The sequence below is a fragment of the Coloeus monedula genome (genome assembly GCF_965178545.1).
Source record: "Coloeus monedula genome assembly, chromosome: 10".
Taxonomy (NCBI): Eukaryota; Metazoa; Chordata; class Aves; order Passeriformes; family Corvidae; genus Coloeus; species Coloeus monedula.
In genome coordinates this window covers 21,825,568-21,850,799 of record NC_138790.1, presented here as the reverse complement: position 1 = coordinate 21,850,799, position 25,232 = coordinate 21,825,568, and the positions used below count along the sequence as shown (strand labels likewise).

The following is a 25,232-nucleotide window of genomic DNA, read 5'->3' as shown; positions in this document are numbered from 1 at the left end:
GTCACCTGGGGTGCTGGGGACAGCAAGGTGCAGCTCGGCAGAAGTTACATCCCCTCCTGATTGACAACTGGGTTCCTTAGCCTGGAGAGCAACCCTTGAGTGTGGCAAAGGCTGGACAGGCAGTCACAGGGAATGAGGAGAAACAAGAGGGATAAAGCATGAAGCAGCACGCAAATAAGTGGAAGGAATTAAGGGTAAGGAAATTCCATGCATCCCAACTATTGTGCAATTTTTATTGCGCTATTCTGAGGAGTGTGAAGAACATCATTGTTCCTAGGAAGAGATTAGTGTTTGTTGGCAAAGTCTGTAGTGAGAACAAAACATCAGCCTTCTACCTGGAAAGTGGGAGTCAGGAGCTCCAGGAAAGTTTTAGGAGGGACTTCCAGTCTTCTTGTCAAATACTTGACCAGAAGTTGGAGGGGTGGACACTACTTTGTTTATCTGCAAAGTTTTTATTGTCTTCCCAACCCCACATAGTCTGCAGGCTGCTGCAATAGAACAGCAAAAGGGAAGCTGTTGAAAATAAAAAGAAAAAATATTTTGACACAGAAAATAAGCTAAAGCAAGTTGAAATGATGAAAAGAGAGCGCTCCAAGAGGAGGTCCTGTGTGTAAGTGGTTTGTTGTTCCAGCAGATTCGGCTTGGGCTTCCTCTGTTTCTGTGGGTTATGTCATTGTTTAATTTGGTGTTCCTTCAAACCCAGCCAGCTGCAGCCATCCACAGTGCACTGCCTCTGTTATCTGCTTTGGGAGATGTACAAAGCGCTGGCTCAAGATGTCAAATGGATGTGATGGAGATGGGGGGTTGCTGTATTTTACTAAGAAAGCCCTTTTCTGCCTTCTAATGGACCAACTGCGTGTTCACAGTAGGAATTCGCTCAGATCTCCAGCCAGTAAAGTAGGAGTTGTTTTTGCTGTCTTCCAGCAGTAGCAGCAAAGAAGCAGAGAAAAAACAAACCAAACATGTCACTTACCCTCCGTTTGTCCCTTGCATCCAGCCTTTTATTTCCCTTGTAGGTTGCTACTGATCTTATTTTCCTTCCTCCACCCCAATGAAAAGCATAGATCCAAACAGTAATGGAGGACAGGTAGGACTGGGCACCCTTGCATTTATTTTTAAAACACTTTTTAGCCCAGGTGACTTCATTATGTACATTTGAATGCTTCCACATCTGATCCTGATCCCTGTTATAGCAAGTGCCTTTGGTTGAAGAAGGATGAGCTGTGAATTTGCACTCCAGGTACTTTGGAGTATCCTGTCCTATGGACAATAGGATACTGAAGCAGTCAAGGTGAAACTAGCAGGTCAACAGATATGGATTATGGCCAGGACATCTCTGAAACATGGGATTAAATTCATGCCTAAATCACAGTGGTGTAGAGGCAAAGCACTTTGGTTATCCTTTGCTTTATTGTCCCAGTGAATCTAGATGACTAGAGATTTGATTTTTCTGGTTCCAGATCTGAAAATGTGATTTGTGATTTTCTGGAGTTTTATACAGGGGTTTTGTTCTGTTTGCCTTCAGTTATTCGGGGAGTGACTTGAGGGTTTTTTTGGTGGTGGTGTTGTTTTTTTGGGGTTGTGTTTTTTTTTTTGTTTTGTTTTTGTTTTGTTTTGTTTTGTTGTTGTTGTTTTGTTTGTTTGGTTTTTTTGTTTTGTTTGTTTTTTTTCCTCTCTCTATATATGGTTTGGTCTTTAAGGACAAATAATGACAAATAAGCTCCTAGAAATTAATTAAGGCATGTTAGCAGGAGAATTCAGATAGCAACAGTGGGAAGGCACTTAGAAATGGAAAAATTGTGATACACTCATGCACAGCAATTTTTAAAAAATTAGAACATGTTTTAACAATTGTATCTAAAGTTAGATAACATCAATCTCTCTACCTTTGTCTGGGGAGCCATAATTGTGTTTTATCATTGGTATTTTTTATTAGCTTTCGTGTAATGAACAGAAATTGGAAACATTTAACATTTAGAAATCTCATCTAGGCATTTGTAGGCTTAATTAATCTTCCTTGGTGTATTATAGGTTCAGCATGGTGTGATTGACTGTTTTGAGTATAAATATATTTTTTCACAGGTTTTTCTTTTATTCTGAAGGGCTCCTTGTTCTGCCCAGTGTGGAAGTAGTGCCGGGAAGAGTTTTTTTAAGTACTGTGTGTTCAGCATGACACTGGCTTTGCCCTTCCCAGTATCACATCTGTCAGGCAGCAGTAGCCTTGCAGTTTATCAGTGACCCTGCCCAGTCCTGGGCTGCCTCCCTGACAGACTGGAAAGCTGCATCAAACTGGGTTAGGCAGGAATTTGTCCTAGGTCTAATTTTATTCAATATTTTCATTAAGGACTTGAAGGATGGAATAAGGATTGAGAGTTATTAAATTACAGTCCATATCAGGCTCTGATAGGGTTGAGAGTGCGTGATGGGTCAGGGAAGGAGAACAAGACAGGAGGAGAGCTCTGTGATGGCCTTCAAATAAAAAGTTTGATGAAGGCAAGAGCCATGTACTGCACTGCAGATAGCTGTTCTCAAACCTGCTGGGTTTTTTAATTAGGTGGTAGTTCTGGGAGGAAAAGGAGATTACAAACCCTAAGAGTCAAGTTATTCTGTAATTAAAGAGAAGAGGAAACCTCCAAGAAAGCTCTGTGAATGGGTCCTTAGTTCTGGTGCTGCCAGGGCCCCAGCTGGTTCACGGTGGGCAGGGCTGTGCCACGTCTTCAGAAGGATGGAGACCAATTTAAAAACATGGCACAGGACAGCAGCAAGTGGGGTCTGGTAAAGACAGGTGTGGAGAAATGAGCTTGCTTTTAGATAAAGGAAGAAATTCCTTCAAGTATGTGAAAGGTGGCAACAAAGAAAGGGGTGATGAACTGGCCTGGGGCAGATGTGCAGAAAGGAAGGGATAAGTTTCAGGTTCAGCAGGGAGAGTTGAGATGATCTTCCCAGTGATGAGAGGAGTTACATGCTGTGGTAGTTCGACTAGCTGAGAAGTTTGGAGATTGCCATGATCATGGGGCAGGAGGTAATTTATTTAATGTCATTTATTTTGAAAAAAATGGGCTAGGGAGCCATCTCAGAGAAATGGTTTGGGTGTTGATGATCATGTTTCAGTGTAGGAGGATGGACTTGGTGACTGTCACATCCCCTCTGGTCCTGTGACTCAGCTGCTGCGTGACATCTGCAGCTTTAGGTTTGTTCTTGTACAAGGAGTTTATTAACTTATATTTCTGCGATTCCCTGAAAGTGTGCATGTGTTCTTCTTGGTGCCTTCAGCTTTGACATCGGCAGGCAGCTCACAGAGGAGCTGGGCTGTGTTTTGAAGAGTTCATTTTCTCGGGGGCTGTAGGTTGTGCTGTACGTGACTGATGAAAGCTCTTTCCCAGCATTAAAGCTGGTCACAGCCCCGATAAATCTGGAACAAATTCTGAGAAAGCATGTCATGTTATGACTGGCATATCTGTGAGCATGGAGCTCTGCTTGAGAATTAGACTCAAAGTTTGCAAAGTGCTAGTGCTGATGTCATTCCCTTGGAATGGAAAGGCTGTTGTAACAGTAAATACTTTCTGTGGCCAGAAGCTAAGTCTTGAGCTGGACCTTTTCCTCTCTTGAGGGAAAGAATGCAGAACAAACCTAAAATGTGTATTTGCAATGGGAAAATCTTAATTAGTTTAGAGCTTTTAGCTATTTCAAACCATTTACATACACAGCTGCTGTTCATGCAAACATGTAAACTATGGATGGAAGCTTCAAACTTACCTTGAACTGACATTTTTTTCCCTGTTTTTTAAAGCTGTGCTTGGTGTTTAAAAGTATGGTTGGAAAGGTCTGAAAATTATATTTGTGCTGTACGTGCAGAAAGGAACATAGACACAGGCTAACAGAAGCATAGAATAAAAGGCTTTAGTTCAGCAAGACTTGACACTGAAACCCTGTTAGCACCAAACAGCTGCTGAGAAAGTGTTTGGTGTTTAGAGGCATTTACTCCTGGTTGTATCTAAAGACTTTTGTTTATGATTCAAAACTCTGAAAAAAGAGAGGACTGAAATACAGGCTTAGATGTAGTCCAGGTCTTTCAGCTGGCTTTTCTGCAAAAAAACATTGGATCCAAAGAACCCACAGCCTGGGAATTAGAACCTAATGCTGCAGCTTGGGAGTGCCATAATCTCCCTCAGACAGTGGGATTAACAGGGTAACTCAGATTTTTGTACTGTCCCTCAGAGGACCCCATTGAGCATTCACAAGGAATTCATCCCCACCCCCAGCTTCCTCCTAGGAGGAAGAGTTTTGCCATGACAGATGTGGGGAACAGATGTTGAGAGGAAAAGTTATAATGGGACAATGACCTGAAGTGTTAGTTGGGCTCTTCCTTGACATGACTGAGCTTCTGTTCCCGATGGCAACGGAGGAAAGCAGCTCATGCTGCCCCTGCAAGCCCCAGTGTTTGGGGGGGGGGTTTGACACACAGAGATTTTCTGTCTTCATGTCAGATACTCAGTGTTCAGTCAGCTGAGGGAGAGGAAGGGACCAAGACTGAAATGCAAATCGACTGTCTGTTGTTCAGGGACAATTAGTCCCAGGTGGGTGAATCATGCTCATCCACCCACCACCTTTCCTGAGCAGCTCTAGGTAGTTTTTTTGAACTTGAATCTCCTGTTCTACATCAAGACTTGCCCATTTCTTGCTGCTATTCTGCATCTGTGGTGTCCAGCAGATGCTCATGCTCCTTGTCCCTAAAAGCTCCAGTGAGCTAATCTGGAGTACAGTCCTCGATGGCTGCTGAGTAACAACAGAGAGCAGGGAGGAAAGGCCTTCCAGCAGCTCTGTGTTACCAGATAGGCCATATCAGATGATTTCTTTCCTTCTCTATTGTCTTCTCTTTTGGAAGGCTTTCTGCTCTTTGTTGGCTCAGAAGGAAGATGTTGAGCTTGATACTTGAGAGAGATTGGCAGGTTAGAGCAACTTCCCTACTGAGGGAGGGATTTGGGACAGGTCTCATTCTCCTTAGCTTAGTCTAGCTCAGGAGACTGTGAATAATTATGTTTATTACAGAAAGGAAGTCAGCCACCCAGAGAAGCCTGAGATTTTTTTTATGGCTCTTGAAATGGGAAACTAAGTTTTGAAATACTGTAAATACTGTAATTCTTGATAACCACTCCTGAGGTCCCCTTTCAACCTGAGCTGTTCTCTGATGCTATTATAGACATCACTTGTGGATGTTTATTGCTTTCTGCCTTTAATATGTGCTGTGTTTTCACAGGGCATTATTTATTATATATATCCCATTCCTTCTCTCCCTCTCCCCAAAGTTTTTGAAGGAGACTTGTCTTTTTCTGCCTCCATCTTATCTGTATAAACTCTTGATGACATAAATGTCCATACTGACCACATAAATGTCCACCTCTGTAATAACCCAAGTCTTCTGTATCTGGTGCCCAGAGCCTTCTCTGTGTGAACGAGATACACAGTTGGGACACTAATACAAAAAATTCCCTGAGTAGGACTCTTCTTTGAGAAGTTTGGACTACTTAAATTATTATTTATTTGCTGGGCATACCCACCTCCCTTAAGTGCTGGAGTCAGTTCCTGTTCCTGGAGCAGTTTGAACCCTCAGCCCTGACCTGCAGAGGGTCAGAGGACTCAGTTACTGTACAGAGCATTCACCTTTCATGGGAGAGGGAAATGCGATTTCTTTGGGCTTCAGGGTTTGTTTTCCTCTCCTGCTCAGTGCAACAGAGCATCCTTGCTAGAAAGCAGAGAGAGGAAGGAAAATTCAGTCCACATGTTTGGGATTTAAGGTTGAGAGTGATTCACGCTCAGCTTCTGGGGGTTGTAATTAGGGGTGACATAATAACCATAAGCTTTCGATAAAATAGTAGCAGCTTTCTTGTTACACTCTGAGCTGCAGAAGCTGCTTCTGATTAGCATCCCTTTGAGATAAGCCTGCAGGATCTCCACACTGTGCAGATCTGGCTCCAGGCTTTTGTGGCACAGTTCAGCTTCTTTACTGATGCTGAAAGGAACCCTGAATTCTGAAATATCCCAAATTTTGATATTTTCACTTGGATCAGCATCTCAGCCTTTTCCTTGGCCATTTTAGTCCATCTGTGTAGTTTTTAAATCAGTATTATCATATTCTGGCTCAATCCTGCCAGTTTATGCTCTTTATAATACACTCTGAAGGTTATCTGCTATGGAAAAAAAAACCAATCTTGCTATCCTCCACTTCTCCTGAAATATTACTACTCCTTTTTTTTCCAAGTGGCTGAGGCTAAAAGGAATCCAGGAATGTGTGCAGCAGGAGATCTGTCATTCCCACTCCACACCAAGGTGCATTCTTGTCGGGAGAGATGGGCATTTACACTGGAATTCTGCCATTAGCATTCAGCCAATTCTATTTTTTGGCAGTCAAGCACATGGAATTTTTAAAAAGAAGATCTACTTTTTAAAGCAGGTCACAGACAAAAATAAAGACACATTCTTGGGCTACAAGAAGTAGGTCAGGTTTTGGGGGAATCATTAGTGAAAGCTGCTGATCTGATCCCACCTGTTTATTAATGTTTTTGGCCTTCCTTTGCCAAGTACATCTGGCTCATTTTGCTTTAGGTGAGATAAATTCTTCTGCTTTGGTGAGCAAACTTTTTGCATTAACATTTTAAAAAAGAAAAATAAAAAAACCCCAGGAAAATATGTTCCTAGTTTTCCATTAGAGAATACTGTAGTGGAAAGTGAGGCCTCTCTGTGCTGTCGTCCAAAAGGAATAAAGCTGCTTTGTGTCACCTCATTACTCTAAGCTGATGTTTCACCTCAAGATTGTTTTGGGGGGGAGGATGGGGGAAAGGCTGATTGCACTGCAGAGAGGATGGCCTCTGCAGCATGTTCTGCACAATTATCCCTCTAATTTAGGGGGAGCATTTCACAGCTTGTAGGTACCTCTGTAGCCCCTGCAAGAGCTGCTGTGCCAGGCACAAGGCTCAGCAGGGAGGATGGATTGCTGCTGGTCAGACTTTGGAATTTGCCTGGCATCGCTTTATTGCCTGTGCAGTTGGAAGGTGGCTGTAAAAGAGCTTTGGGCATTACCCAGTTTAAGCACAGGTGTCTGCAGGGTGGGTGCTGGGGCTCAGGGCAGGCACCTGTGTGGCTCCTCTGGGCTTTCCCTGAATGGGACAAGGACACTTGTCCTCTCCAGATCCCTGCTGAGCAGATGGACAGCCCAGTCTGCAGCTGCTGGAGTGAGGGTGGGTTTGGTTCACAAACCAGGGTTAGGTTCAGCAGTAACTGAGAAACTGCTGGGCCTCTTCCACGGCCGAGCTCTGGAAGCGGGGTGGTTTTGCTCTCTCAATGCAAATCACAATTACCAGCACTGTTTGTGAAGGACACCTTTACAAATAGTCTCACCTTGCTGAATATCTGCAATTAGTGGAAGTTTCATTCTCTCCTTTTTCTCTTTTAATTTTTTGTAATGATAGTCCTTGTAACTGCATGCCTTAAATCCACAAGGCAACTGATGCTCAGATGCAGGTGATGTCTGTCTCTCTCCCGCCCCTATTTTTATTGATGTAACTGAAATTTTTGTATAATTGTGGTAATTTATTTCTCTTCCTCTTTCCACATTCTCTATTTTACAGAATTTGATTCAGAAACAAAAAGGGTTCAAGACATTCTTTCTGGAATGGAAAAACCACAGGTATGTGATCCCAAATTGCCACACAAATGTACAATAGCAAATGTGGTAAGTAGATTGTGTCAAAACATACTGGTGATTTCACAGGGGAGCACCTCTAATTTTTTCTCTTAGTAGGTTGTTGCCACTAACTCATTTTACTGGGATATAAATCTGAAGGATCTTTTGTGCTCGTGGGTGCTTGAGGGCTCTGCCCACTCCAGGAATTGCACCAGCTGTCTGTTTCCAGAGGACAATTCCCAGTATTCATACTGTGATGGGGAACTCAATGCACTGGGGTGACTTACATAGCTCTTACCCCCCTCTCCCCTGGGCTTAATTTTATTTGTCATGAGCAATTTGTCTTTAATCATGATTAAATTAAGCTAATTCTATTATTCAATGGAAAATTAGTGTAGTCTGTGTTTGTCTGAGCCATAAAAGCCTGTGAATTATAATGGAATTGAATCACCCTGTAAATAACCCTAATGCTGGGTGTGACTGCAGTCAGGTGAGGTTATTAATAAATCTGGTTGTAAGCCCTTTGAATGTCATGGTTTTCTAGTTTCATGTGTCCAGTGAAAGCCAGAAGAGTACTGTGGGTCTGAATGGATGGTCCAAGCCAGCACTGGAAGAAGCAGTCATGGGGCAGAGGGAGACAGAAGTCCCAAAGCACAGCCTATTTCCTTTGCTCTCTAGGGCTCAGGCCTTTCTGTCCAGCTGGAGAGATAGGGCACAAATAAGCAGATAAATAAAAAATAGTGGTGGAAAGCTCATGTGAAGATTGGGTTCAGCTGATAGAGGCTGATACAAAGACATTCTGCAGTGGTAGCCTTGGCTGCAGGAGTGGCAGAGCTCAGGGATAGCCAGGTGTGAACACAGGCTGAGTTTTATTTTTTGGCCTCTCTTCTCATGGACACTTTTGTTCTGAATAAATACAAAAGGTGTTTGGTCTTAAATTGCTCCATCAGTAGGTGCTGGATCCTGGTGTCCTGGCATGGGCAGGAGCAGGTTCAGAGCCAGCCACAATCTAAGCCAGACCTGTGGAGATGATGAACAGCAGCCTGAGTTCTGTTCACAAGGAGGAAGTCACCTCATTGTGTGTGGAAACAAGTGACAATACTAAGCTGAAGACTTGAGAGAAGAGTTTCAGTGTGATCAGAAGGGAAGAAAGTGCACTTACACAGAATTAGGCTTGTTTGTTGTACAGAGGGAGTCAGTATTTCTGTACCAAGGACCACCTGAATGTTACTCATTTGGTCAATAGCCACAGCCAGGTGCTTTTACAAAGATCCAGAGAGCTGACAAGAAAAATGTGTTGTTTCATACTTTTATCTTTAGAGGTAGGAAGAGAAGCTATTAGAGCAATTTGCAGGATTCTAAGATCTGTACAATTAGACTTATGGTAACCAGAGACTTTAAAGCAGAAAGAAGCAAAACCCAAAAAATAGACAAATGTAATTTTCCTTTAATCATATAAAAAATAGGATTTAAAAAAAAAGAAAATCTAAACCATGGCAAATGCTGGTTCAATAATAATGACATTTACTGAGGTGATGTTGGGGATTATCTATTACTCTCTCTCTGTAACTTTGACATTTGTGAGTAATTAAACTCACAGGACTCTCACAAATCATGAATTGCTGTGAATGACTGTGTGTGTAGTCAGTATTACATCTGATAGAAATATATCATATTATGCATAAGTAGTTGTCTTGGTCATGTTTCTTGGCAAATCTTATGCATATATAAGTGAAAAATAAACAATGTATAGGAAAACAACAGTAAAGAAAGAAATGATGCAAAGCAAAAGAGCAGAGTGCTGAGTCAGTGACAAGTGGGTGATGCTGTGGCTGCAGCACAGGGATTTGATTTGTCCAAGTGGGCAGCTCCCTCCATCCATGGCGGGGACCCCATCTGGAGGGATGAAGCCATCCAAAGGGATTAGCCTTGTGAGCAACTCCTGCAGGAGAGCTATCACAGGGAGGTGTCTGGATTGTACAGTTACCTCTCTGAGTACAAAATACACACACTTTAAAAATCATTACTTCATAGAAGGTCTGTTTTCAATAATAGACATTGTTACCTGTTGCAGAGATGTGCGGCCAAGCTGTAAATTTAATCAGAGCTTTGTCCCTTTAACAGCCAGAATTTTAAAAGGCACCTTTTGCTTTTATTCCTCTGTGATTTTGTGTCAACTGAAATATGTTTTTAATGCACGTTATCACAGACAAAGTAAGCATTCTCTGAAACAAGTAACTCGGTGAGGGGAGGGAAGCTTGACTCTGGGTTTCCGAAGTGGCCGCATCCGACGGCGCGGCTGCCGAGGGGCTCGGGGGGACATCACCCCCTGTGGGGAATCACTGTGGCTCTGTCAAACCACGGCTCAAACATCAGCCTGGCTTTCCAAAAGGCAGCCTGCTCCCACTGACTGGCTCTGCAGCGAAACTCATATTTAATCACTGAGGTTTTTGCCTAAAATTGCAGGATTAGAGCCATAATTTAAAAGCAGAATCTCGACCCAGTAATAACCGTGAATTCGTTTGACCCCCGAGCCTTTCAAACCGTGCCCTCGAGGGAGTAAATGAATGTTGCTTGCAGTGTAGTTCTCACACATACAATGAGCCCCCGAACCACACGATGCCTGTGAATGCTAACCCGGAATTTGAAAGATAATGGAAGTTGTACAGAAACATTTTTCATTACCTGAAAGACGGGAAGGACCGATACCCATCAGTGTGGTAGCCTTATTGAAGTGGTGCAGGAGCTGGATTCTTTCCCAGGGGCTTTCATGGAATAATTATTTACACCACCGAGTTTTGATAGAGCAGAAAGGAGGCATTTACTGTGTAAACCGAGAAGTTTTCAGAAACTAATTAACTGTGCTTTTCACCAGACGTACAGAACTCCTTGTGGGAGAATCTTTTGTTAGGTCTCAGCTAAAAGGCCAAGCCAGCCCTCTTCAAAGGAAGCACAGTGATTTGGGGACAGATGAGACAGGCTGGGGGAGCTCGGGAGCAGCACAAAGGTTTACCTGCCCAGCCTGAGAAGAGGTGCTCTGGCTGCTTATATTTTGGTCAGATGGAATTAGTGGGCTGTTAATGAACAATAAGCTGGTTTTTAGTGATGGTGAAGTATTTCTGTCTGCAAGTTCAGAAGGGCCGTTAAGCCCAGCATCATCGTGGTAGCTGGGCTGTTCCTTACAGCATGGAAAGGGCTGGTCCAGGTCTGGAAAGGTATTTGTGCAAGCTAGAAAAGTTGGAGGTAAAGATACTGAGCTGTTTTGCAAGTGTCTGCTTGTTATTCTCAACATATCATAACCCCATTTATTTAACTTGCCCCTTTTCACAGCAAAGCTAGTGCTTCCTGCTCCAGGTACGGGTTCCTTGGTAAACTAAGTGGTGGCTTTGGCCATGACAGGCGATACTGGCAGGTAGCTGTGATATGGTATCAGCCTGTTGGTCACGGAGCAGCGATAGGTTTATCTCCAGCCACACAAATAAACCTGTTCCCAGCTGACGTGTGCAGCCCAGGGAGGGAGTAGATTTGCCTTTTCTGACTTATCTCGCAGACAGTGACCCCTCACTTGCTTTCCTGTACTTGCTGTGTGTGCTCAGTGCAGGTAAAACTGGTATTTAACAGTTTCCAGCAGCAGTTGCTGTGTACCTACAAGCTCCAAGGCAGCCAGCAGCCACTCCGGGTGCTCCTTCCCTCTGAAATTAATGGTGTAGCTGGAGCAGCTTAGCAACTGGGTTTGGACTTTTATCCTCTGCATGCTGGCTTCAGAATAATAGCCTGACAGTTTCTAGCAGTTAGCCCACAAGATACTTTCCCTTATTTTCAGAAACCTAAGACCTAACTTCTTACAGATTGCTGAAGTTCATGGAGGGCCAGAGCTTTGCCGTATGCGGAATATATACGTGTGTCCTTGGGAGTAGTCATAGAGAAAAACATTTCAATAGAACATTGGCAGGATATCATGCCTCCAGCTCCAAGTCTGTCTGAATTTATGAAAAACAATTATGCAAGCATATTTCCATAATAAAAGAAACTGCATGTTGATGGGCTGAGCTGGCATAGTAGTAATGTCTGTTAAAAAAAACCCTAAAATCTATCTGGATCTTGTTATTCAGTTTTCTGATCAAAATATTATTTTAAATGCCGATTGTATCTTTGCCACAGTTTCATTTACATACGTGTGTGTGTACATATATGCATGTATCTCAAAAAAATTAACTGATTTGCCTTACTTGAATCATTCAAGATTCTTATAAGCTATCTGATCCAGTATCAGGGTTAACTGGTCCAAGATTTTAAAATAAACATTGATTTCATGGCATCAGAAAAACACGATAAGAAAATGCCATGAAGGCAAGGAATGCCATGAAAATTCCTACAAGAATTTGCTTGTCCATATTTTTTACAAAGAAAGCTTGATGCTACTTAAACCTTCTTGCCTTAAAACTTATTTTTCACATTATGTTGAACAAAGGTTTTCTTTTTTTGGCAAGACTTAAACGTGCTGCTATAAATTAAAATCTCTAACTTTTGAGATCATGGTGTTTATGATGAGACATTTCATGGTGTCACCTACTTGTCAGGCTGTTAAAAATGGATTTATGACTTGCTCAGAAAGAATCTGCGTGATATATGGGTATCAGACACAACAGTTGCAGTGCTCATCAGCTGGAAGCAATGTGTTTCCACGCGAGAAGTTAAATATTCTCCATTATATAAAGATATCCAGAAGCTGGAGTGGTAAACAAGCAGTCCCTGAAAGCAGATTGCTAATAATACTTCATTCCCAAGTAATTTGTGGGTAAGGGGTTTCACTTGTCTCAACAAAAGTTAGGAAATGTGTAACTGAGCACCTGCAGCATTCATGTTACACCTTCTGAAATAACGTCGTCTTGCTCTTTGTGTTGCAAAAATCTGTCAAAATTACAGATGCAATGAAATTTGTTGCATAGGAAAAATAAAGAATATAAACCCTCACTCTTTGATTCCTCCATATGGAGGCTAGCTAAAAAATATTCTTTATATAATCACTACACTTAAGAAGGGAAAACACCATTATTTTAACGATGAAAAGTGGAGAGTTGGTGGCAGAGCGTTTGAGGCTCTGGAGGCTTTGAGGCTTCCCTGGGATATTTCAGCAGGCTTGTATGAAAATGTGCTGCCTTTCCCAGATAACCAGTGCAGCTATTGCTTTTTATTATTTTTCTTTTGAGACAGTGACAGGGGGGATTTTTTATTCTTCTTTCTTGGCCTGATAACAGAAGGCTGTTCTCTGGGAAGCTGCTGCTGTGTGCAGCTGATGTGCCAGTGGCTCTCCTGGTGAGCAGGGTCAAGCTAGTTCTGTAAGCTGTGTGAACCTGGCTCTCCAAAAGGATACAGTGGCACTGGTGGGGTGGTAAAATCGTTTTGGTGCAGGGGTTTGAAGTACTTTTTCCCTGTTTTATTAAAAGAGATTTCTCACCCATCTGCCACAGAGGTGTTGCACTCAGTGGTGACTGCAGATCACACACAGGTCCTTCTCTCAAAGCACAAAGTGATTGATTTGCAATGTAGTTTTTAACTGACAAATTGGACCTTTTATTATGATTTTCCCTTGTGCTTTTGAGCCAGCATAACTTTGCAGGTTGAATTGGGTTTTTCTGCTTATTTGCTGTTGAATTATTGTGGTTTCAAGAGGCAAGAAGGAATGGGATGACTGAAAAAGCCATCAGAGTTTCATTTAAAAAGTTCCCCAATAAAAACTTTAGCAAAATAATTGTGTACAAAACAATCTATAGAATAAAGTCTTTGTTCCACTTAGTTCCAGTTCCCTTCTGGGAATGGCCACAGCAGCAGGTGCCTCCAGAGTCATCCTTTGCTGGATGCTCAGACAGTGACGAGGCATTTCACTGCAGGGGAACCTTTCTCTGTATTCCTCATCTGTCAGAGATTACTTTATGCCATGAATCTGTATGCTTGTGTTGTTGATCATTTCTGACTCTTTACTTTTCAACTCTATCTCTGAAATTTCCATTTTACAAGAAATTGATTGTGAAGATGCAAGCAAAAAGCAAATACTAACGAAGTAGTGGTTTTTTCCTTGGATTTCAGATAAACTGATGTTTCTTTTACAGGTTACAAATATTCAAGCAAGAGCAGTTTTGCTTTCCTGGTCACCTCCCACTGGCCTTCTCAATGCAGATAGACACAACAACGGTTTGCCTTACACCTGTACCTACGAGGTTGCCTTATCAGATAAAGGGAGGGATGGAAAATACAAGATCATTTACAGGTAAAACCATCATTTTTACACTTTTTTGTTTCATTCGGAGTAAATTCTCTGAGCTGTTCAGGGTGCATTCTGGCATGCCCATCAGTCACAGAAGAAAGGCACATTTGAGCACCCTGTTCCCTCACTAGAGGAGCTTGCAGGGAGCTGGTGGAGTGCATGTCACAGGGTCCCTAATTGCCACCCCATCCCACCTCCCTGGCACGTGGCAGATGCTGCCTCCAATGCTGTCACTCCCATTGCCAGTGAAAAGGTTACTTTTTCTTTTATGCTAAATGTCAAAACCTTTCATGTTCACCATGCAGGCAGGAGAGCTGCCTTCCTAATGGGCTAATTTTGTGTGGACTTGCAGAATTTAGAACAGTAAAATCTTGTTATTTCAGCTAATGAGCAAAATTTGATGGCTTTGCTGCTTTGTAATGTCTTAGGATGAGCAGAGGAGGGAGTACAGCAGTCAGTAGGTTACAGAGGCTCCCCAGAAAAACCCGAATACTTGGCTCTCAGCAGACTTCAGTAAAATTTCTGAGGGATTTCTCTGTGTCTCCTTGCAGTGATCCTCTGAGCTCATTCTGTGATCAAGTACATATGGTGTTATGCTTTTCTTTTTCCCCACTAATGACGTCTAGGAAAGAGAATTTGGAGATGTGACCTTGGCTATTGTGAAATAGCTAATCCTTCCCAAATCTCATTAAATAAAGTCCAGGTGATAGAGCATTCAAGGAATTACCTCTTGAGACCAGGGCATCTCCTTTCTTAAGATGTCCTGTGAATTAGGGTATTCCTCTTGGTATGCTGGAGGCAGGTCTTGAATAATACAAAAAGGGTGTATTAACCAGGGAAAGGCTGCCTGATTTTTCTCTTTTTCTGGCGTTTACACCAGCTGTTTGTGAGCCAATGTGAGCATCTCCATAGTCAAACATGTGCTCTGCTGAGCTTTTAAAACGGGAAGGACGCTTTCTAGTACTTCTTGTGCTTGTTGGTGTGATGGCTGCACATTTTCTCCTGGTTATGAAATGTTGTGCATCTGTTTTAAAGCTGCTGGTGGTGATGTGTCTCCTGCTGCTGGCCAGAGTGCAGCCTTTAGCTTGATGTGGTATGTTCCATCAGGAGCAGCAGTAATTGTTATTACTATAGGCAAAAGAAGAGTCTGCAATATGTTGAATACATTGTCTTTGTAAGGAGGTGCACTCATTTCAGAGGGGAAAAACTGGATTTGGAGAGCATTGGATTATATGAAATAAAAAATAGAAGGCTTTCTGGTGGATTTCTGGCAACCTAGCAGGCATGTGCTTTCTGCTGGATTTTGTTCTATTGATTTTGAGACATCTCCCTGTATTTGTCCAGCTAGCTATGAAATATTTCTTTATGCTAAATTGAGAGCTTTCTTGTTTCCCATATTTTAATAAAATCATGAATAAGCCAAGCTCTTACATGAGATGGCTATTACTTATTAAGCACTGACCCGTACCTTAATCTTCACAGATTTGGCAACACATGACTGAGCCCAGTGTTCATTTACCAGCAAACAAGCCAGAAGGAAAAAGAATAGCCCTAACTATGTTGGCTGCTTTTGAAATTAATAGTTTTTTTCCCTAAAATGTCTAAACCACTTTGCTTTAAGTTTTCTTGGTATTGAAAGAGAGGTGGGTCCAGCTGTTTGGGTGTTAATTAAATGTCTCCTTGCCGTGGTCCTCACAGGGAGTGTGGTTCTGGAGGAGAAAGCAGTAAGTGAAACAGTTGTGCAAGAAACTCTGCTTCTTCCTCTGAAGTTCAATGGGTCACTTTGTATGAAGCATTTTGAATAGGGAATATGCAGAAAGTACAACAATAATGTTTGGGTTTCGCTCCTTTCAGCTCTGGGAGGGTTGAAAACCACAATGAACTTTATACAAATATCAACAAAATATGAGATAGCATTGAAATAAGCCCATATATTTAGTTTACTGAATAAATTGGTGAGATGAATTCTTTTCTTCTGTGCATATGGAGCTTTATGAAGTTTTCTAGAAACATGAAGTGTGTTGACAAATTGTTGGTATATGGTTTACTACTGTTTCTCTTTGGAGGAATTATTCTTCTTCTTTCAAATTACATCACTAGAAAATCACTAGCTGTGCTAAATGTATTACTGCTTTTCATAATTTATTAATTTGTTGGGTTTGGATTTCTTTCCTACAGTGGAGAAGAATTAGAATATAACCTGAAGGACCTTAGGCCAGCAACAGATTATCACGTCAGGTGAGTTAGCATGAAATGAATATCACTTAAATATAAACTCTTCAATTATATGGGAATAAATGTGAAAGTTTTTAAAGTAAATATGCAGTGTAGTTCAATAATTCCATGGTCACCTCTGTAGGTGTGTTTTTCAGTGGTTTCTAAATATTTTATGATTTTATCTTGCACTATGAGAGTGCTTTTTGAACAATATCTTTCGTTGTGTTGTTGTCATTGCTGTAGTAAGAGGCAAAAAGAAGTTTCTTTATCTGTATTTCTGTATGGATAACAGGCCTGGAAGTGCTTGTGTAGGAAAGTGGGATATCTGAGGTTGTTTAAAAATTTGACTCAAGCAACTGGTGTTTCTTCAGTTCCTGTACCATAAACACTGAAAGTACTCCAGCATGCTTTTTTCATAATTAGGCCACGCTTTGGGAATTAAATCTGCTGAATACAGATCCATCTGACCATAGTTATTTCAGCATTTATTCCAAGGGAAAAAAGGGATTCACACTGACCTGTGTTGATAATTTCATAACGTATTTCTCTTTATTCTGATAAAGTGTTTTACACATTTATTAACTATTAACACATTCTAGTTTTGCTCTCTGATGGTTTTAATACTGTGTTACCTGCTCATGTTGCTTTTTTAAAAAGATTTTATTTATGAACCAAGGTTTTGAATTTACATCCTGTTCACTTACCCCCAATATCCTTCTAAAAAAAAAAAAAAATCCTTTCACTCCTGTCTATTGTTCCCTTCTGTTTTTCCTGACAAGGGCTAGGTTTGGCACACTGTTTCACATCAAGGTTGCTCCTTTTTGTTTAAAGAGCAAACACCTTGCTTCTGAGTTCTGGAAAAAAAAAAAAATCCAACACTGAAATGTGTCCATCTAGCTCTGATACTATAGATTCTTTTTAATTTTAAAGGTAGTTTCTAGTGGAGCCCTAAAATGAGCTCTTCAAGTAGAAGCACAAGACCAGAAGGAGCTTGTCATAAATGAGGAAAAGATGCAGCTCCCAGGTCAGGCAGGAGTCCTGGCCTTAGCAGTAAAGAGATGGTAACAAGGAGAAGGTTTTAAACACTGTTGAGCTTCCTTCTGTAAGCACTGAACGTCTCTTTTGAAGCCAACTTCAAACACCAGAGAGGTCACCATGCACAGCTGGGCTGAGGTTTTGGTCATTTTTAGGGACATTGTGGGTATTTGCCCCAGGTCCTGGCTGACTTCTTCCTCCCTGCCTACAGTTCCCTCCACCTTCCTGCAGGTTTGCCAAATTGTAGGTCGTTTGTCAACAGTTAACAGTAACTTGTGTTTAAAAAGGAGCAGCTAAATACAAAAGTCAGACTTGCAAAGCAGCAGCACTGCTTGTAGTGTGGAGCAAGCTGACACTAGAACAGCTGCTGTTTGCTTTCCACCATAGGTTTTTTTTTCTTCACTGAAACTGCATTATGTATTAATGACTGTGAAGAAATAAATCTGTTGAGTAAAGAAATTTATGGGGCCAGCAGTTACTGGGCAGATCACCTCGGGTCTCCCTGACCTTGGCAGCATCTCTCAGGGCTTTGACTCTACTGGACCAAGGTGCTTGTGTTTGTTGCTGCCCTTCTGGGCCCTGAGACAACTTGGTTTGCTCTGAACCAGCACCTGCTTTTCTTCAGGAGTACTGTTTTGGTGCCCTCAGAGCTGGCTGTGCTCAGTGTTTCAGTGACTTGCTGAAGATGCCCCTCGAGCTCGTTTTCACACGGTGTTATTATTTCCCTTGTGGCGTGTGTTGGATGCTGGGCCATGCTCAATTCCAGCACATGTATGTGCCACTTGCCAGATGCAGACTCAGTTAATTACTTGCAATTCTTGTCGCTCCTGCCTGCTAACAGGTGATGTGTAAAGCAGCACCAGAGCAGTTCTTGTTCTGTATAGGTGGCCATTGTACATAAATTACTCTTATCTAACAAATTTAGAAATTGCCCTTTCTTTAGCTCTGCATTCAAGCACACAATAGCTACGGCCAACTCAGAGGTCATTGTCTGGTCATGGCCTGAACTTTTTTTTGAGTAGAAGACTTCCAATTTGCACTTTGCTTTTGCTGCATGGAAAATGTGAAGGGAAAAAGTAACGTCATTGATTTTCCAGAGAAAAGCACCTCTGTGAGGAAGTGCTCAAGTATATCCTATTTGCTTTCCCCTGTTATTTGGTATTGCATGTTCTATGCTGACATATAGAGAATTTGTGTGAAATCAAATTTGCTTTGAAGATTTTTAGTTTATCAGAGCAATGTTGCTGAGCTGTGTTAGTTCTAATCCATGGAGGTGCACTAAGTGTTGATGCCTGAGTTATGTAGAAGATTGTACCCACAGAAGGAGACCAGCAGATACCAGCACTCAAAGTGGTACATGTGGATCAAGTGTAAACCAGGCATTAAAGCTGATACCTTTTTCTCTGTTGTATTTTAAGAAGGATCTTTTCACAGTGTGTGAAAGCCTGGCAATAGGCAAGGAAATACTGGTGGAACAAAAAGATAATGCAGATAACTCAGTCGTCTGTGGGAGAATTTGCACAAAACACTGTTCCTCTTCTGCTGTAATCTTTTTTGCATGCTTGTGTAAGTGAAGTGAAGGCAGCCATTGGTCTGTGATAAGTGTGTCGTGAGTGGATGGTGTGGGTGCTTTGGTAGTCAAACACTGTGGCCGAGGCAGTGCCACTGTAACTGCCAGCACATTTATAACCTATTTGAATGCTGTTTCCAGGGTATATGCAATGTACAACTCAGTAAAGGGATCCTGCTCAGAGCCAGTAAGCTTCACTACTCACAGCTCAGCACCAGAGTGTCCCTTCCCACCCAAACCCTCGCACAGGACCAAAAGCTCCTTAACCTTGCAGTGGAAGGTAGGTAACGCTTGGATTGGGCAAAAAGCAGGGAAAAAGAACTGACAGTGAGCACAAATGGCGGAAATAATTGGAGGCTGAGACAGTCATTTTTCAGTAAGGGACTTGAACTTGCTGTACTCTGACAAATCCCCTCCTGTGCACTGACTTGACTTTTAAAATGTATGTGTTTCATTATGTCCAGCTTCTTCCCGGTATTCGTTAAGAGGTTGCCAAGCCATGTGCAAGGCTTTGGTTTCACTTGAAACTGTAGTCATTTGCCTGGGGGAGGTGAAACCGTTTTCTCTTATTCCCCAAATCACCTTTTGTTTGTTTTTGTTTGTAGGCACCCATTGATAATGGTTCAAAAATCACCAGCTACCTTCTGGAGTGGGATGAGGTAAGTAGTAACTAGTTGGAAAAAATACACAAATAAATGGTACTCAGACTTTACAAGGATTTTGCTGAGTAAAGAAAAATAATTAAATACAGGAGAAAGTAGAAATGGGAAAATGAAATCCTGATGGCATTAGGTAAAGAGTTGGAAAGGTGAAAGAGGCAGCTGGGGGAAAACTTTCCATTCAGTGTGTTTTATACAGAGACAATATTCTGTTTCCGTACCCTTGAAATCTTTTGTCGCTCATTTGGTGTACTTTATTTGTTAGTTAGCATTACTTACTATTTAATTACTTGTGATGTATCTTAGAGTTCCGTTCCTGATCTCTTTCTTCCTTTGCTGAGTGCAGAATAAACACTTGTTCCTGCCTTAGAGGACAAGAGCCATGATCTTGCAGACCTTTCTACAGAGAAGGTACTCAGGGTCAAAACAGTGTCCTTTGTGTAGTGGCAATTAGTTCCCTTCCAGACACAAAGGAAATAAGTTCTCTCCTAAATATCTTCCATGGTTAGTGAGCACTGGGCTGTTGGGAGAGTGTCCCAACAGATGATGTGGAGGATTTGCTGGAGATGGGTTCTTGTGAGTCCTCCCTCTATCCCCTAATTTCTCCCCCCTTTCCTTTGTGCAAGCCATATTTCTGCAGAAAGCATGAGTCAGGGAGTATTATCTCTGAAGGAAAAAAAGAATTATTGAGTAACAGAAAGGGCTTGGACAACATGTAAATAAAGAAACGTCACGAGTCAGCAAATGAAGGGTGTGAAAGGGTGTTTGGTTGTAAAGTCTGAGAAACATCTCTTGAGGTCTTTTGTAGTCTAAAAATATTCTAAAGGGAGTATCCTGTTATGAAGTTTTCCACCAAGGCATTAGTAACACATTCCCTGCTCGTTCTGCTACATGTTGGGTGTTTGGAGCCGCTCACTGTGCAAACATTTATTGTATGCGCTGTCACAGCTAGTGGGGTCTGCGTGATGAGAAACCCTCAGAACCTGAACTAAAGTTAAACAATAACTTCAGAATGACTTGCTGCCCTTCTGCACATAATGGAAAGCCAAAGGTTGTCACTGAAAAAGGGAAAAAGGGGGAGTGTGAAGTCTGGGAAAGGAGACTAAAGAGAGATTTCTCCGAAAGGATGGGCCAGGATGATCCTGTAGACCTTCTGTGGCACCTTGACTGTGCACTTGTGATCTCTTCCAAGGCTTCCAGTAACTTGGAGCTGAGGGAGCAGAGCAGCACAGAGCAGTGGAAATCTGGATGAGTCTAGCCTGCAAAGCAACAGTGGTCTTGTCAGAAGAAGGACCATCAGGAGATAATTAATACAGTGCAAATACTTGTAATGTTAATTTTGTCTGCATGGAGCTTAGACATAATTTTGGAGATATATATAAGGCAATTCTAAAATGCTTTTGTCCTTTAAACTCTTATTAAAGAGTTTTGTCTTCAGAGAGAATGGTTATGACTCCTGTTTTTCACAGAGCAAAAGCAGTTTGGTTTAGGGTAGTTCAGCTGCCAATGGGAAAAAATAAAGGCATCCCGATTCCCTTAGTCTACCTATTTTAATTATCTTGTTTTCTCAGTAACAACCCTGAAATCTGAGATTATAATGGATAGCTAGCCAGCACAGATGAAAGAATAATGGCCCTGCACAAATTAATTTGGTACATCTCCAGTGGTCTGACAAGTCTCCTGGCTGAAATGTAGCTGTCAGGTTCTGAGACAGTTAATGCCACAGGTGTAGCTTCTCTTAATTTTTTTTTCCTCTGATAAGAGACAGAAATGCAACTTTAAGCCGCTGAAATTAAAACCTGCTATAAAAGCTTGAGAAAGGAAAAGTCTGAAGATGCAGCCTGGCTGTGCCTGGGTTTGTAGGAGCCTTGTCACATGTAGTGGTGGGATGGCAGGCTGCTGCACTCCCTTTTCCCTGTGCCATGGCAGGTTGTGCCTCTGGCATGAAGTGCAGTTAGATGCTGGAATTATGGCACCCAGGTACAAGAGAGAATTCACTTGCAGTGCCCCGTAGGCTCGCGCTTGGTTGTGTAAACTCCACGTAAGCAAAAGCACTGCCTTCTCCACAATGCCACACTGTGTCCTGCTGAAATCAAGGAATACATACATCAAGGCACAGGAGAAGGCTTGCCAGGCAACAGGGAACGTGGTGCCAGATCTCAGCTAGAGCAGCATTCATTAGCTGCGAGGCGCAGGATAAAATATAAACATGGGAAAATCAGAGATCACAAGGAAATTAAATCATGGCTGCAAAGCAGAGAGGGCTTTGCAAGAGCAGAGAGCAAGAAATCTGTCTGATGATAAAGGTGGAAAAACACCCAAAAGTGGCAGCCTGCCTAGGAAGTTGAGTCCCTTTCCAGGAAAGAATGGTGTGGAAAGCCCTCGCCACACTCACGGCACACAGGTCCTGGAAGGCTGTTGTGCAAAGGCTGCAGTTCAGACTCTGGAAACAAAGCTGGCATCGGGCATGGCAGATGTGGAGAGTGGTGGAGGCATCCAGGTAAACACTGTCAGTTGTGTCCCAGTCACACCAGTGACTCCAGCTCGAGCAGAGTTACCCCTCCAAGGGAGGGGCTCCCTTGGTGCTCAGGGCTGGGGGGTCATGGGTTGTCTGTCTCTGGGGCAGTTCAGATCTCAGAGCATGTCAGATGCTCAGCAGTATCTCACCTGGTTCCTCCTGTTCCTTCAAGGCAGAGGCACAGTTTGTAGCATCCAAAATGCCACCAGGAGTGTAGGTGGCATCACCTGTATGTGCAGAAAACAAACTGTGGCTGTGAAGTGGCAGCAGAAGTGCTGTGTTTACAGCCCCAGGATTAGGTGAGGTGGGAAATTCTAGGAGGTTACACTGCTTACTGTGTTACTGGGCCAGCCCTACCCAGCTGCTGCTTCAGTTTAGTTCTGAGGTTTGGGGTTTCTCCTGACCTGCAGACTCTGAAAGATTGTCAATATATAAAGCTATTCCAGCTAGCCTATGTTTTTCAATCCCAGTTTGGAATAAATGGTTTGTAATGTGACTGGTGATGCTTGTTTAGTTAAAAAACACAGATGCTTTCCCTTTACTGATACTAGCCTTTGAATTAGAGTTGTAATACCTTGCTAATAAACTGTTTTCTTAAAATGCCCTAAGAACTATGTAGGATACTTCATTCTTTAATAGGAGAGTAAAAGATCAGTCCAACAAATTATCACTCAGATACACTGGGTGTACCCTGGGAAAACTTCCACTGACTCCAAAGGAGTTAGGGTCAGCCCCTGTCTCAGGTATTCTGGATTTCATTGGGATTGGAACACGCTTGCACCACAGGTGCTGGGATTGGCATTAGTTGTCTGGCAATAAAATCAGTAATTACAGAAAACTTAATCTTCTGGCTCTTTTGCTATGAACTTTGAACTTACAAACCTGAACTATCAAACCTGAACTAATCAATTGATGACTTGGTTCCAGGACTGATTATTCAGGGTAAGCAAACGGCTAATCAGGGAAAAAATAGCATTAAAAATATACCAAAAAGAAAACGTGACTGTAAAGGAGGTGATGCTTTCCCTGATGCCAGCATTCATCAAAATCAGTAAACTGTAACTGCACTGAAAAATGCTGCTGGCACTGCTGTAAGAACCAGGCCTTTGTTACTAATTGGATGTGAAATGCTTGTTGTGTGATTAAGTGATAGTAAATAAATGTTTCTCTTGTGTATATGGATAGCAAGACTATCCTATTAATTCTCTATGGGAAAGGGCAGGAATACTCCTGAGCCAGAGACAAGGACATCCCTCTCACATGGTGTATGTCCCTGGTTTGTGTATAACTCAAGGTAGCTTTAATTCTTATCCAGTAAGCAGCTCATTTTAATGTACTGGAGAGAAAGACCAACACAATGCCACACTATTTAATGATTTGATGATGGATAGTTAATAGTGAAGTTTACATAGAGATAAATAGGGATAATTTTGTTCTGCCAGAAGTTTTAAATTCCTCAAGGTAGCAGAGATGTGCTTGTTTATACCAGCTGATAATCTGAGCCAGGCATCTCAGTGGTGCTCCACCAGCACTGGATACAGGGAGCTCCATGTTTGTGTTTGTTCACTTACCTGCCCTTCAAGTCTGTTCTGTGGCTGTACCATTGTGTGACAAACAAGAGGAGAGTCTTGGGTAAAATTGGGGTTTGTGTATAATTTAGGGATGTTTTGTAGATCCTTTGCTGTCTTCCTAAGTGTCTATAGAGAAAATTCAGTTACTTGCATAACTGGCCCAGTAAATGCTTTGTAGAGAGATCTTAGGGTGTGTTACACTGTTAACAGTTCGCTCCACAGCTCTGTGTCAGATTGAATTTCAGTCCATTCCTTTTTATTGCCAACGTGACCCAAACACAGAAGCCAGTGCTGGTGTGGCCACAGCAGATGTCAGTCCTGCATCCTGGTCACAGATGTGGTGCTGAGCTTGGCTTCAGCCACGTGCAGTGAGGTCTGGTGCAGGACTGTGCTCCATTCCTGCATTGCTGTGCCTGCAGTGGCCCCTTCCTCCTTTTGTGTTTATTTACTGGGTCTGCTGCAGGGAACTCAGTCAACAAAACCCATTTCAAACCTCAAATCCCTTCTTCAATAAATACACTCTCCAGAGACAATCAAGCACCCTGTGTTAAGTGAGTGTGCAGCTTGAAATATTGCTGCAATAGCAGGCAGAGCTCTTAAGTGTGTTTAACACTGTGCTGGAGTATTGTGGAGCTGAATTGTCCTTGTTTCCTCAGACAGGCGCTGATGGTCCATCCCAGGGTGGGCTGTCCTGGAGAAGAAAAGGGAACACGGGCTGGGGAAGTCCCACAGCGCTCTCGCTCTGAAATCTGGGGATTAGAAATACTTGCAGAGATGATACAGTGTATTTTAAGCAACTTACGAAACATTATTTGAAGGATTAAAAACTTGGATGCCGAGTGTACAAAGAATAGGAGAAGGATTCTGGGAAAGCTGTAAGACTCTTGGGTGGCAGCCAGTACCAGCCTGCCAGTTGTTCCTGTCTATAATTATGCCAGCATTAGTGCTTTCATAAATCTTGGGAGAGGAGGAGTGGAGAGGCTATTTCCAGGCTATTAATGCCAGGATAATTAGAAATATCGGCCAGCCTCTCCAATTAGTGCCAATAGAATCCAAAATACCAGCCAGTCTGAGTAATCTGAATACCAGTTGGTCTCTGAGTGAGTCTGGGGAATGTACAATACCAGTTCTAGAAGAGAAATAGACAATATCAGGGTTTGTGCTGTTATAAAGTTAAGGATACCTTAAATGTTTGGCAATTTTGGCAAAGTTTTAACCAACCAGTCTGACAAATGAGAGTTTGCTTGGCCCATTGCTCTCTGTTCAGGCACTGTGCTATAGGTGAGATTTTCCATGGTTTTTTTTTTAGCCAGTGTTGTTTTATTTGACCACATGCTTAGCAATTGGTCACTTCGTTCTCTTGGAAAAAAAGCATAGGAAAATCATTTTTTAAAAGGCATTCTTAAGCAGAAATCCAAAAGAAATTAAATGTTTTCAGTTATTTATAAGTAGTAAAGTCATTAAAAAGTTGGAGAAAAACTACTTTAATGCAACTCAACCTATAAGAGTTTGCATAGGGGAAAAAAAAAAATCTATTTTTAGTAGTGTTGCACTGATGAATGGATATTTTACTGAAACATAAGATTTCTAATTAGGTTTTGTATCGTCTGCATTTTAAATATATTACTGCCGAGCTGAGAAATGTGCTCACCTGTTATTTTTGACCGAAATAAATTCTATCAAAGCACTGTATAGCTAGGGATTTTAGATCTGAAA

The 25,232-nt window shown here is 42.1% G+C and overlaps 1 protein-coding gene across 1 annotated transcript in view; it reads left to right on the top strand.

The window, feature by feature from the left end:
- FNDC3B (fibronectin type III domain containing 3B) overlaps positions 1 to 25,232 on the top strand; it is a gene marked incomplete at its 5' end in the record, with an annotated part of 143,564 nt that overhangs the window by 74,462 nt on the left and 43,870 nt on the right. The window contains 5 exons of the mRNA XM_082287954.1: positions 7,626 to 7,684; positions 13,792 to 13,949; positions 16,125 to 16,184; positions 18,910 to 19,048; positions 19,374 to 19,427. Coding sequence (XP_082144080.1) covers positions 7,626 to 7,684; positions 13,792 to 13,949; positions 16,125 to 16,184; positions 18,910 to 19,048; positions 19,374 to 19,427 — 470 coding nt within the window. The remainder of the gene's footprint in view (positions 1 to 7,625; positions 7,685 to 13,791; positions 13,950 to 16,124; positions 16,185 to 18,909; positions 19,049 to 19,373; positions 19,428 to 25,232) is intronic.